At 50.3% G+C, this 13606-nt stretch overlaps 1 protein-coding gene across 4 annotated transcripts in view; it reads left to right on the forward strand.

The window, feature by feature from the left end:
• Positions 1-1171: 1171 nt before the first annotated feature.
• The window catches only part of RYR1 (ryanodine receptor 1), a 119077-nt gene continuing 106642 nt past the window's right edge, over positions 1172-13606 (forward strand). For all 4 annotated transcript variants that reach the window (XM_079117384.1, XM_079117386.1, XM_079117385.1 and 1 more), the window contains exons 1-9: positions 1172-1320; positions 7714-7833; positions 9134-9238; positions 10277-10351; positions 10435-10513; positions 10802-10914; positions 11241-11334; positions 12875-12968; positions 13514-13588. In XM_079117384.1, the coding sequence (XP_078973510.1) occupies positions 1273-1320; positions 7714-7833; positions 9134-9238; positions 10277-10351; positions 10435-10513; positions 10802-10914; positions 11241-11334; positions 12875-12968; positions 13514-13588 (803 nt within the window). In that variant the 5' untranslated portion in view covers positions 1172-1272. The remainder of the gene's footprint in view (positions 1321-7713; positions 7834-9133; positions 9239-10276; positions 10352-10434; positions 10514-10801; positions 10915-11240; positions 11335-12874; positions 12969-13513; positions 13589-13606) is intronic.

The following is a 13606-nucleotide window of genomic DNA, read 5'->3' on the forward strand; positions in this document are numbered from 1 at the left end:
TGAGAGGACTGGCCTCACAGGATTGTTGTTGGGGACTGTATGATTTATTTGAGTGTGTAGTCCTTAAACAATGCATGGGAGAAATCACCTATTTTTATTTTCTCCTCCAAACAATGTGGATAATAGCAGAATTATTGTAAGAATGAAGTGAGATGTATTTTTTTTTGTTTTTAGTTGTAGATGGACACAATACCTTTATTTTATTTATTTATGTGGTGCTGAGGATCAAATCCAGTGCCTCACACATTCGAGTCAAGTACTCTACCACTGAGCCCCAGTCCCAGCCCTTGAGATATATTAAAAAGATCTTAGCACAGGACCTGAAATGCAATAGGTGCACAGTTTTTAATAATGACGTAATAACAGCAACTTTCACATAACATTAGTCACACACTGGCAATGCTTTAAGTGCAGTGAATACATTATCTCATTTTAACCCTCCCAGAAACACTCCGATGTAGGTACTATTAACTATTATCCCCCTTACCAGATGGGGGAAAGGGAGGCCCAGAGAAGCTAAGTAACTTGTTCAGTGTAACCCAAGGGAATGGCAAGGCTGGGATTCAGATCAACTATTTGGCTCAGAATCTTTGCTCTTCATCACTATATGTGATGTTTTGATTTTGGGGTGTGTGTGTGTTCTGGGTACTGGAGGTTGAACCAAGGACCTACATATATCCCCAGTCTATTAAAATATGTATATATACATATATATACACATACATATATATTATATATATACATTTAATTTTAGGACAGGGTCTCTGTAAATTGCCGAGCTGGTCTTGAACTTGTTATCCTCCTGTCTTAGCCTCCTGAGTTGCTGAGATTACAGACGTGCGCCACCGCACCCGGCCTCTTTTTAAAGTCCAGAGAGCTGGCGTGCATTCCGCCTCTGCTGTGTGATACCCAGGTTGTCCTCTGTGAAGTGGCAGAATGATGGCACCTGCCTCACTTACGATGTCGGTGTGGAAAGCGCAGCTACCTTCTAGACACGGCGCCCCACCGAACCAAGGTTGTGGTCTAGGGGAGGGGCTCCAGTCGAGGGGGCGTGGCCTCGAGCTTCGTGGTCCAGTAAGGGGCGGGGGGCGGGGACTTCCTCCCACCTCTGTCCGGCACGCGTGTCCTCCTCGCAGTTCCATCTACCTCGCGGGTGCCTTAGGCGTCCCTAGAGGTCTTCGACCCCAGCCCGCCCCCAGCCCGCCTCCCCCAGCCTGCGGCCCCCTCCCGCCATCCTCAGACCTCAACCCCGGGTCCTCGGGCTTCGACATCATGGGTGACGGAGGAGAGGGCGAGGATGAGGTCCAGTTCCTTCGGACGGTGAGTATCTGCGGGTGAGGGGTCTCTGGGACTACTTCTCTGAGTGTCTCCCTGACTATGAATATCTTTGTCCTGCTTGCTGTGATCTCTGAGAGGCGAGTTCTCTTCCTTTGTCACTTTGGGTGACTGTCACTTTGTTTCTGTCTCTTTATGTCTCCTCCACCTTTGTCACCACAGAGAATTGGCAGGATTTGGGACTACAGAGTGGGGAGGGGAATCTTCGGCCGCCTTCTCTGCTGACACTAGGGATTTGTTCCTGACAAGGGGGGCCACCGAGGGAGCAGCCCCTCCCAGTCACCCTGAAAGTAGGCACTTGGGGAACGTGGCTTTAATTCCTGGGCTTAATTTAGCTGTCCGCCGCCCCCACCCCAGCCCTCATTCTCTTCTTGCTCCAGGCTCTGACCTATTTAAATTCTTGGGAAGGGGGCTGGAGTGACCTGGAGAACACAACTCCTCCCAACTCTTAGTCCTTGAGGGTCTCCTGAGGGTCCCTTGGGTTTTGGGTCTTTCTTTCCTCTTGGTTTTGAGAAGGAGGATCAAATATGTCTGCTAATGGTCTCTGGATGGTGTCTCTCTCTATCCATCTCTTTAGAATGTCTCCGTGTCTCTCCATTTCTGTGTCCCGGTCTCTGGCTCTGTCTTTCCTCCTTGGCTTCAGGCACTCTGCATTTTGCTGTCTAACTCTTCTCTCCCTGAATCTCCGATCCTCAGCTGGGGGCAGGGATAAGAATTGGAACAACAGGTGTCCCTCCCAGAATAGCCAGCTTTTCTGGGCCCTGAGCAGGGGACAGGGAGGGGATGGGGGTGGAGTAGGGGCTGCCCATCTCCCAGTCCTTCCCACTGTCCCCTCCCAGTGGTTCAACTGGAGTTGTGGGTGTGATTATGGGAGGAGATGTTCTCTCCTCTGGGCCAGGTCTGCTGACCCTGCACTGCCCCCCTCCTCCCCCTCCCAGGCCCTGAGTCCATCCAGGAAATGCTGACACAGCATTCCGGACCCAGAATAGGACCCTGGCAAGCCAGGTCTGGTTTCCTGGGAGGGAGGAACAAACAGCTGGGACTGGTAGTGAAGGATGGGGACAGCTGGATGTGCAGCCACTGGAGGGATTCCTGTTCAGCCCAGCCCCTTAGCAGCCACATGGGTTGGGCCTTCCCCAGCCCTAATAAGACCATGGCTGTGGCCCTCAGCCCCTGAGTAGTCACTGCACCAGGCCCTGTGCCCAGGTCTTCAGCCACCTCAGGCATCTAATTATATTCTCGCTGCCCTATCTTCTGAGGTAGGGCCCTATCTTTATCTCCCTGGAGATTTGAGGGAAACCAAGCCCTAAGTGGTAGAATCACCCGCCCAAGGTCAAGGCCAGGAAATGGCATCTCTGGAGGCCCCAGGGCCCAGTCCTACTGCTTTCACGAGAGAAAAATGGCCCAGAGGTGCCAGGGCAGTGTTAGGGGTGTAGAGACCTGTCCTGACATCTCTTGACCTTAGACGTGGTCTGATTTTATGCATGCTATTAAGGTCATATTAGGCTTTTCTCAGACCTTTTTTGATCATATTCCACCAGTAAGGAACTACTCTACATTGCAATCCAGTACATGCACATATGCATAGGTAGCATGGAAACTTGACTTGGACTGGGGATGTAGCTCAGTGGAAAAGCTGCCCAGCCCAAGAGCCTAGTAAATGCAAGGCCCTGGGTTCCATTCCTAGCACTGGGACAAAACAAACAAACAAACAAACAAACAAAACAAAACAAAACAAAAAAACCCTTTATTGAGCTATTATTGACATGCACTAAATTATACTTGTTTTAGGTGTTGTAGTTCAGTGAGTTGTGCAAACTCATGGAATTTCCATCACAATAAAGACAAAGGACATTCTTCTATTCCTGATGATTTCCTTGTGCTCTTTGAGCAATATATATATATATATATATATATATATATATATATATATATATATATATATATATATAATGAGTACTGGGGATTGAACTCAGGGGCACCTAATCACTGAGCCACATACCCAGCCCCCCCCCCCCTTTTTTTTTTGCAGTGCTGGGGCTTGAATCCAGGGCCCTGTGCTCGTGAGGCAAGCACTCTACCACCTGAGCTAGATCCCCAGTCCCTCCTTTTTTGTATTTTATTTAGAGACAGGGTCTCAATGAATTGCTTAGGGCCTCACAAAGTTGCTGAGGCTGGCTTTGAACTTGTAATCCTCCTGCCTTAGCTTCCTGAGCCAGTGGGATTATAGGCGTGTGCCACCATATCTAGCTTGCTCGGAATATTTTTGACATTCATCTGTGTAGCACCTATCAAGAACGTATTCCTTTTTATTGCCAAAGAGTATCCCACTGTACGCTATATTGCAATATATTGCCATTTGCTGATCAGTTCACTTGCTGATCCGTTCACTCAGCTGTCTGTCTCCAATTCTTGCTCTTTTCAATAACATCTGTGAACATTCACATACACCTTTTTTTCTCTTGGTACTGGGAATTGAACCTCTGGGTACATTACCACTGAGCTATATCCCCAAGTCCCTTCAATTTTTTTATTTTGAAGCAGGTCTCACTAAGTTGCTCAGAGCCTCACTGAATTGCTGAGATTTGCCTTTTTCCTCAGTTCCCAAGTTACTGGAATGGTGGGTGTGAGCCCCCATTCCCAGCATATGCACCTATTTTTTTTTTAATAGGAACAAGTTTCATAAAATATAGATCACCCTAGAGCAGGACAGGCACATCGTTCTTTTCTGTTCTTCTCCTGCTCCATTTTCATGGTCTTCTTCTTCGTTGTTGTCTTTTTTTTTTTTTTTTTTTTTTTTTTAATTCTTGCTATAGTGGGGCTGGACCCAGGGCTGCCTACATGCTAGGCTGTGCTGTACCACTGAGCCACACCCCCACCCTTTATTTTATTCCTTTTTTAAAGCATGGTAGTCATGGCTACTCAAACTAATTTCATTTCCCTTTGATGAATGGTAACTTCTAGCCCTGCCAGGCTCGGGTTTCTCAAAGCCCGGCCCAAGTCAGAACCTCAGAAGGGGAGGAGACTGGTTAATAATACAATTTCCCTGCAGATCCCAGATCCACTGACTCAGATCTTGGTGGTGCTGGTGGTTGGGAGGCTAAGGCAGCAAGGAAGCGGCACTTTAAAAAATTATTCTATTAAATTAAATTATACCGGGTGCTATGACCCACACCTATAGTGTCAGCTACTCAGGAAGCTAAAGAAGGAGGATTACAAGTTCAAGACCAACCTAGGCAACTTAGCAAGACTCTATCTCAAAATAAAAATTTTAAAAAGTGGGGCTGGGACTCAGTGGTAGAGTGCTTGCCTCACATGTGCAAGGCACTAGGTTCGATCCTCAGCACCACATAAAAATAAATAAAGATATTGTGTCCACCTACGACTAAAAAATGTTTTTAAAAAAATTTAAAAAGGGTGGGCTGGGGATATAGCTCAGTTGGTAGAGTGCTTGCCTTGCAAACATAAGGCCCTGGGTTCAATCCCCAGCACTGCAAAAAAAAAAAAAAAAAATTTAAAAAGGGTTGGGGATATAGCTCAGTACCCTTACCTAACATGTGTGAGGTGCTGGGTTCCATATCTAGCACTGAAAAAAAATTTTTTTAAACCAATCAATTAATTAATTACTTTTTTGAGATGAGGTCTCACTATGTTGTCTATGCTGGCCTCAAGTGATCCTCCTGCCTCAGCCTCCCTGGTAGCTGGACCCACAGGTGAGACACCACACCTGACAGTATGGTCAGTATGATGCAGTATGATGCAGCGGAACATTTGAGAATCAGTGTAATGATTAGAGTCCTTTGTCTTGGGTTATAGCTTGACTTTACCCTTCGCCTCCTTCTTGTGTTTGGACAAAAGATTTTTGCTTTTTTTCTCTGGGCCTCATTTTCCTCACCTGGAAAGTGGGGACAAAAACACATGCAATAAGAATTCAAGGGTCCCTGCAAGTATCTCTGTGATCTCATGTCCCACTTCGCCTCACGCTCCTGCTGCCCACACTACCCATTTCCCTTGCTGCCCTCCATGCCCCAGCTCCCTCTAGCCACAGGCCTTTGCACAGGGTGCCCTTCTTCCTGGAACATTCTTCCCCCAGAGATGAGCAGGCCTGATTCCTCCTTGTTAGCTGGACATTTGAGCTCAGCTCAAATGTCACCTCTTTGGAGAGACTGTCACTCCACCCCTTCACTGATGTCATCTCCACCCCAAAGCACTCTCTTACATCACCCTGGGTTATTTTTTCCATAACACTTATCATTGGCTTTAAAATTACGTATTTATGCACCTGTTTGTTGCCCATCTCCGCCACGAGGGTGTCAGCTCCCTGAAGCCAGGGATTTTTCTCTATTTGTTCACTGCTCTATATTCACTGCCTAGAACAGAGCCTGGCATGTAGTAGATGTTCAGTAAATGTCTGTTAAATGAGTGTAAAGCCCTGAACATTAGACCCAGCAGCCAGCAGATGCTCAATGCTGTCCACACTATATGATTTGTATGAATACACAAGTACCCAGGATGTGCCAGGATGTCAGGGCTGCAGTCACAGGGCAGAGCAATCTTTAGGGCTCCTGCCATTAGATCCTGCCTCCTGCTTCTCCCAGGGTGAGCAGACAGACTGAGGGCTGCCTGTGTGGGTTGAAGCCCAGGATGGGAACATGTTTGTATGATATGCTTGGAGGCCCTGTGACCTCAGGCAGGAAACCTATCCTTCTTGAACCTGTTTCCTCCACTGTAAAATGGAATAAACACTCAGTGGTTAGGAGCTGGAGTCTCCATCATTGTTTTTTGTTCTTGTGGTACCGGGATTGAACCCAGGGGTGCTCTACCATGGAGCTACATCCCCAGCCTTTTAAATTTTTATTTTGAGACAGGGTCTTGTTAAGTTGTCAGGTTGGCCTCAAACTTGTGATCCTCCTACATCTGACCTCCTGAGTCACCGGGATTACAGGCATGCACCTCCATTGCTGGCCCCCAAGTACATTAATATTATTTGTTGGTATTAGGTATGGTCTACTTCTGTCATATATTAAGAGGTGGTCTAGTGTTTTTTTTAAATTTATTAGTTCTTTTTAGTTATACATGATGGTCTAGTGTTTTGAGAGTGTGCTGTATAGAGTCACAGCATTGGAATTCAAATCCCAGCTATGAGGTATGTGAGCTGTGTGATCTTGGGCAAGTCACTCCACTTCTCTGGGCCTTGGTTTCCTCCTGTGGGTTAAATGAGTTAATACATGTCAAGTTCTTAGAATGGATCCAGCACCCAGAAAACACTTTTATTTTATTTGAGGTTTGAATATATCATCTTGAAATAATTTCCAATTTACAGAAAAGCTGCAAGATGAATTAAAAATAAAAGCTGTCAGTCATTTCCTCCCAAATGTTAAGTTTGCTACATTTGCTTTATCTTTTTTTCTGTCTTTCCACATATGTATGTGGAACTATATAAATAACATATAAAATATGTAATCAATACAATAATATATATGTAAAATATATATAATATGTACCTACTCCCCCCTGAACTGTTTGAGAGTAAGCTGGCTGTGATACCTTAACCCCTAACACTTCAGCCCGTGTGTCCTAACAAGGGCAGTCTCTTACAAAACCACAGCGCAGCTATCAACATCAGAAGATCAGCGTTGATAGGACACCATTATCTAATCCGCAGCCCTCCTTCCACTTTCACCCGTTGTCTCCATACTGCCCCTTTATGGCATGTCCCCCTGAACCCAGGGTCCAGTCTAGGCCCTTGCATTGCATTTTGGTGCCATTAGGAAATACCAATGACAGCTGTTACGGCAACAGTACACAAAAGGGAAATTAGAAAAGGATGAACCTAAAAAGCCATTTAACTTGTAAGGTGGTCAAACTTTTCCTTCTCTAGACCCCGCCTGGGAGGCCTCTGGAGGTAGCTGGAGCTGTGTGTCCTCAGTTTCTCCATTTTTAGTTGGAGATGGAACTTTATTTATTTACTTACTTATTTCTATGGTGCTGAGAATCGAACCCAGTGCCTTGCACATGCTAGGCAAGCGCCCTGCCACACTGAGCCACAACCCCAGCCCAGTTTCTCCAGTTTTAAACGGGCTGAAGCCGGGAGCGGTGGTGCACCACTGTAGTCCCAGCGATTCGGGGGACTGAGACGGGAGAATCGCTTCCGTCCAGGAGCTCGATGCCAGCGGGGCAACACAGCGAGACCCCATCTCTAATAAAATAAGACAAAATGAGACGATGCTGGCTCCCATTGGTGGGGACGTTGCGAGTAGCAAGGCCTCGGCCCGACTCTGGCTGGGGCGGTGGCTGTCATCGGTCACGGGAGGGCGGCCCGCGTCCGTGACTTCTGGGTCGGGCCGCACCAGCCATCCCTCCGCTCGGTCCCCGCAGGATGACGAGGTGGTCCTGCAGTGCAGCGCCACCGTGCTCAAGGAGCAGCTCAAGCTCTGCCTGGCCGCCGAGGGCTTCGGCAACCGCCTCTGCTTCCTGGAGCCCACCAGCAACGCGCAGGTCTGTGGGCGCGGGCGCCGCGGGGAGCGGAGCGGGGTCCCGAGCGCAGTCCAGGGGCGCGGGAAGAGGCTCCCGGAGTCCGAAAAGAGGAGCCGACGGGGAGAAAGTGGGGCGGGGCTTAAGGAAAGGGGCGGGGTCGGAGGTAGGTGGGAGCGGGCGCAGAGGCGGGTGGGGCGGAGTCTGGGGCGGGTCCCGGAGAGGGTAGGGGTGAGGATCTGAGGAGGGAGGGGACCGGGCCTCGCCGACGCCTGTGCACACCGGGCGTCGGGGCTGCAGATGCAGAGCTTTCTTTGGCATCTGTTGGAGGAGACAGAAATCTGTGGGTCCAAAGAAGTGTCCTGAGAGTCTAGAAGGAGGGACTGGGGGGCTCGGGAGTGAGGGGCAGGGGACTCAGGTGTTTTAGAGGGGAGAAGGCTCTAATAGGAGGGGCCCGAGATGGGGCAGATGAAGGGATTCCGAGGGGTGCGGGGAATTGAGGGTCTCAGCAGGGTCTGAGGTGAAGATGATCTCAGGATCTGGGCTTGGGGTTCTAAGTGTCCAGGTCTGAGAGGTATGTGACTGAGGTGCCAGGGGGGCTTGGATCCAAGATGAGGGGGGACACTAGTATGGGCCCGAAGCGGGGACAGTGGAGGCTGAGACCAAAGAAACCTGAGGTCTGAGGGTTAGTTGTTCTCAGGGTATGAGGGAAGAAGGCCCCTGTGGGGAATGGACTGGGGGCTGTGAGAGGAAGGGGACAGGAGGTCTCAGGGTCTGGGTGAGCACGGGCTGGAGTGGGGTAGTCTTGAGTCTAAGTGGGAGGCTGTCCAGGCATCTGAGGTGACTGGGGTGGGAGACTGAGGGGGATGTGTCAGGTTGGACCCTCCTGCAATGTGATTCAGTGCCCAGGGGTGTTTGAGGGATTGTCCTGGGCAAGGCTGGAGATTTGGGGCTCTCTGCTGCAGAAGGCACAGAGCGGGAGTTTCCTGCAGTCAGAGCAGTGGCTGTGTGTCTGAGGGGCAGGCAGAGGGCCGAGGCTTCCTGTGAGATCAGGGGAGACCTGGGGTGCTTCAATGAGGAGGGTGGTATGGAAGCTTCTGTGGACTTCGGGTGGGGTGTGGGTATTTGAAGGAGGAGGTATGGAAGAGGTGTTTCCTGCAAAGTGGGTGCAGATTCAGTGTGTCTGAGGGGGCAGGGGACAGGGGTTCTTGTGGGGTTGGGGTGAGGCCAGGGTTTCTCCAGGTGAGACTAAGGGATGGGGTACGTCAGGGAGTAGTGCTTGGGACCCTTCAGACCCCACTGACATCTGTCCATTCTACCCCAGAATGTGCCCCCTGATCTGGCCATCTGTTGCTTCATCCTGGAGCAGTCCCTGTCTGTCAGAGCCCTGCAGGAGATGCTGGCCAACACTGTGGAGTCCGGTGTGGAGGTGAGGCTCCCCCCATGGGGGCAGGACACAGGGACAGGGATGGATGAGGGGACCTAGGGATTGTTTATCACCTACTCTTCTTCCTCTCTTTGTCCCGCCCCCACAGGGCCTCAATTTGGATAAGTGGGTAGGTCTGGCCTTGGGTGTCACCTGTCCTTCCCACTCCTGACCCCAGGCCTGCTGCTGGGGCCCACACCCTGCACACAAGGCTGGGGGTTTCTCCCCCACCCCGGTTGTCAGGGGCTGTGGAGTCCCAAACAGGCCAGGCAAACAGGAAGGAAGGGGCGGGGCTTCTAAGCTCCACTTCCCTCCCTGTTCCTTCCTCCTCTTTGCCCACCTTTTCCCGCCACTGTGACCCCCAGCTCCTCACCGCATGGGACCTCTCCCTTCACCTCCCTCTATCCCAAGTGTGAGTCCCCTCCAGTTCAGGAGTGGGTCTGCCATGTGATCACGTGGCCTCATCACATGGCCCTCAGCATGGGCATGAGAGCCATGACAGAGGCATGAGGAGCAACCGAATGTACCCCTCCCCTAAGGGCTGCTCTGTGCTCGGGAGGGGAGGGGCAGTCACTGGGCGGGGAGGCTACCTTATCGCAGTGGGTGATGTTCACATATTTATCCACTGCTAGGACTGCAGCTCAGTAACGATGTGACAGGTCAGGACAGAGGGAGCTAAGGTCCATCTAACACAAGACTCTAAGGCTTCCATGAATGTCCCCAGGCATCTGAAAGATGGGTTCATTCTCCCTGGATGACCTCTGGGCCTGTCAACAAGATGAAGTAGGCAGGGAGGACAGAGCAGGCTTCGGGGAATAGAAAACACCTTACCCCCAGGCTTCCAGAGACACAGCCCTGCTCCATGGACAGGGAAAAGGAGGCGGAGAATCTGTTGAGGGTCCCCGCTGAGGTTTCCTCACCCCCAGGCCTGAGCATGGTATTTTATGGAGAGCATATTCCCACCTGCGAATCGGCCAGATGATTTGGAGGTCTTGAGAATCTGGGGTCTGTGCTTACTCTGTGCTCTCACTGTCCCCATAGTCATCCCAGGGTGGGGGACACAGGACGCTCCTGTACGGTCATGCCATCCTGCTCCGGCACGCACACAGCCGCATGGTGAGTGCATCAGTGGGGACATGGGCGTGGGCGGCGGCTGGGGCAGGCCTGCCAGGAGGAGGCTGACCTCTCTCTCACCCTAGTACCTGAGTTGCCTCACCACCTCCCGCTCCATGACTGACAAGCTGGCCTTCGATGTGGGACTGCAGGAGGACGCAACAGGTGCAGGGGCTATGCGGGCAGGGGTGTGATGGGGTGCCAAGGCAGGGAGTCCGGGGGCAGGAGGTCTGCAGAACTTTGGAGACAGGCATGAGGCTGCTCTGGGAACAGGAGCGAGGGCTTCGAGGCAGAGGGTTTGGGCGTGTGGATGGACATGTGGATGGGAATTCTAGGCAGAGGGTTGGTGGCAGCAATAGGGGATCTACAAACCTGGGAGGCTCGGTGGCTGGGAACACCCTAGGAAAGAACACCATGCGGATAGCTACCCTCCTGTCCTGCCCCCACCCACAGGAGAGGCCTGTTGGTGGACAATGCACCCAGCTTCCAAGCAGAGGTCTGAAGGAGAGAAGGTCCGAGTTGGAGATGACCTCATCCTTGTCAGCGTCTCCTCCGAGCGCTACCTGGTGAGCAGTTTCATCCTGCTGGGGACTCCTGCTGCTCAGAGGGCTGGACATGCATGGGATCCGTCCTGTCTCATTACTGCTTTACCTAGCTGGTCTCTGGCTCCCCATGTCCTGACTCCCAATTCTGGCTTCTTGACTTGTGATACCCATTTCTCTGATTTCTGACCCCCATTTCCTGACTTGATCTTGGTTTCTTGATCTGTGACCTGCAGTTTTTCTGTCTCAAATTTGTATGTTTGCTGGCATTTTTCTCTGATTTCTGGCCTTTGACTCTGGACTCTTGCCTACTTCTCCCCATCTTTTCCATCACATCCTGGTCCCCCCAGCACCTGTCAACAGCGAGTGGAGAGCTGCAGGTTGATGCTTCCTTCATGCAGACACTGTGGAACATGAACCCCATCTGCTCCTGCTGTGAAGAGGGTGAGGCTCCAGGCCTCTGGTCCCTAGACTGAGGCCCCCCCCAAGCAGACCCTCAGACACGCCCAACTGAGTCTTGGCATCTCAGACTCTAAACCTGATTGTCCACATTATGGCCCTCATACTTAAATTTCCAACTGGTCCCAAAGCCTGACCCCCAGAACTCAGACCCCCAAACCTCCAACTCAATGTCAGATTCCCAAATTCAGACCCCGAAGTATTATCCCTAAAGCTCCCACATCAAACTCAGTTCTAGAGGGGCTGTGTCTGTGGCTATGGCTCAGTGGTAGAGCGCTTGCCTCGAACATGTTGGGCCCTGGGTCAAATGCTCAGCACCACATAAAAAAATAAAGATACCGTGTCCATTTACAACTAAAAAAATAAATTAAAAATACCAACTCAGTCCTAGAGGTCAGACCCCTAAACTCAGATCCAAAGCTTATAAAGATCAAATTTAGAGATTATCTCTTAGATCTTTATCTTCAGAAATAAGCACAGACTGTTACCTCAGACCCCCCTCAAATCCACACCTCAGATTCGCAAACCACAATTCCTCATTCAGATACCACACTTTAACCCACTAGCCTCAGATTTCCATGCTCCAAACCCAAAACTCCCAAAAATCAAACTTCCAAATTTAGATCCCCAAAATATGACTCCAAAGAATGGTCCCAAAACTTTGACCCTACTTTTTATTCACAAAACCTCAGATTCTTAAACCAGAACCAAACTGAGACTCAAACTACACCCATCAATCCCAAACTCACACCCATCAATTTCTAACTACAAACTACTCCTCAGCTCTTGCCAAGTGCATGCTCCAGAACTCAGTTGCCAAACCATAGGTAGACCCCAGACTATAGAGACCAGCCTGACCTCCAAAATTAACACTTGAAATTTAGGCCCTTGGGAGACAGGTGCAGTGCTGCATGCCTGTAATCCCAGTAACTCTGGAGGCTGAGGCAGGAGGATTTGAAATTTGAGGCTAACCTTAGCAACTCAGTGAGACTCTGTCTCAGAATAAAATTTTAAAATGGCTGAAGATGTAGCTCAGCTATGCAGAGCTTCCTTAGCATGTTCAGGGCCCTGGGTTCAATCCCCAGCACTACAGAAAAAGAATTCAGGCCCTAACTCTAGACTCGAACTTCAGACCAAACTATCACACCTGTAAACCCAGACCCCAAGTGCAAGATGGGAAGTCAGATACCAGCATCCTAGATGTAACCTTCTGATCACATATTCTAACCTCAACCTCAAAAGTCCAAACTCAGAACCCTTAACCACAGATCCCTAACCCCCAGCTTCAGCTCTTGCATACCCAGAACTCCCAAACATAGTCCCAGAACCTAAATCTCATATCCCCACTTCAGACCTGAAACTTAACCTGAATGTTGTATTCTTAAGACCCTGAAACTCCGGTTGTCAACTACAGACCCCCAATACCAGCCCTTGGGACGTGTAGGCTCTCTGGATTCCACCCTGGCTCCCAGAAATTTTGGGGGCTCCTGCTTCACAATGACCACCTCTCCTGGCTCCTCCACAGGTTATGTGACAGGAGGCCATGTCCTTCGCCTCTTTCATGGACACATGGATGAATGTCTGACCATTTCCCCTGCTGACAGTGATGACCAGCGCAGGTCTGGGCTGGGAACAAGCAGACCTGGAGGCTAGGGGTGGAAATGGGGGGAAGAGTTTGGCTAAGGGGCCTGTGTTCATGGGTTTTCTGTTACTGTGACAAAATATCTGAGATAATCAACCTAATAGGGGAAAAGGTTTATTTTGGTTCCCAGTTTCAGAGGTTTTGTCCGTGGTTGTTTGGCCCTATTGCTTTGGGTTGTGGGTTCAATCATGAACACAGTACATCATGGCGGGAGCACGCATTGGCGGCCAGTTCACCTAAGGGAAACTGAGAGGAAATAAGAGAAAGTGGAGGAGATCAGGGTCTCAATGTCTCCTTCATGGCCATGTTCCCAGTGACCTAACTTCCTTCCACTAGTCCTCACTTCTTCAAGGTTCTATCACCTTCCGATAGTGTCACAGGCTGGGGACTAACTCTTGAACACATGGGCCTTTGGAGAATATTCGAGATCCAAACTCTAGCAGACCCTATGAATGGGATTAAGGACCAGACTCTGGGGGACTGGAGCCTGAACTCCTGACCTTCCTCTTTCCTGTGTCCCAGACTTGTCTATTACGAAGGAGGATCTGTATGCACCCATGCCCGTTCCCTCTGGAGGCTGGAGCCCCTGAGAATCAGGTGTGGGGACGGGAGGGG

This window comes from Sciurus vulgaris (genome assembly GCF_902686455.1).
Source record: "Sciurus vulgaris genome assembly, chromosome: 17".
Lineage (NCBI taxonomy): Eukaryota > Metazoa > Chordata > Mammalia > Rodentia > Sciuridae > Sciurus > Sciurus vulgaris.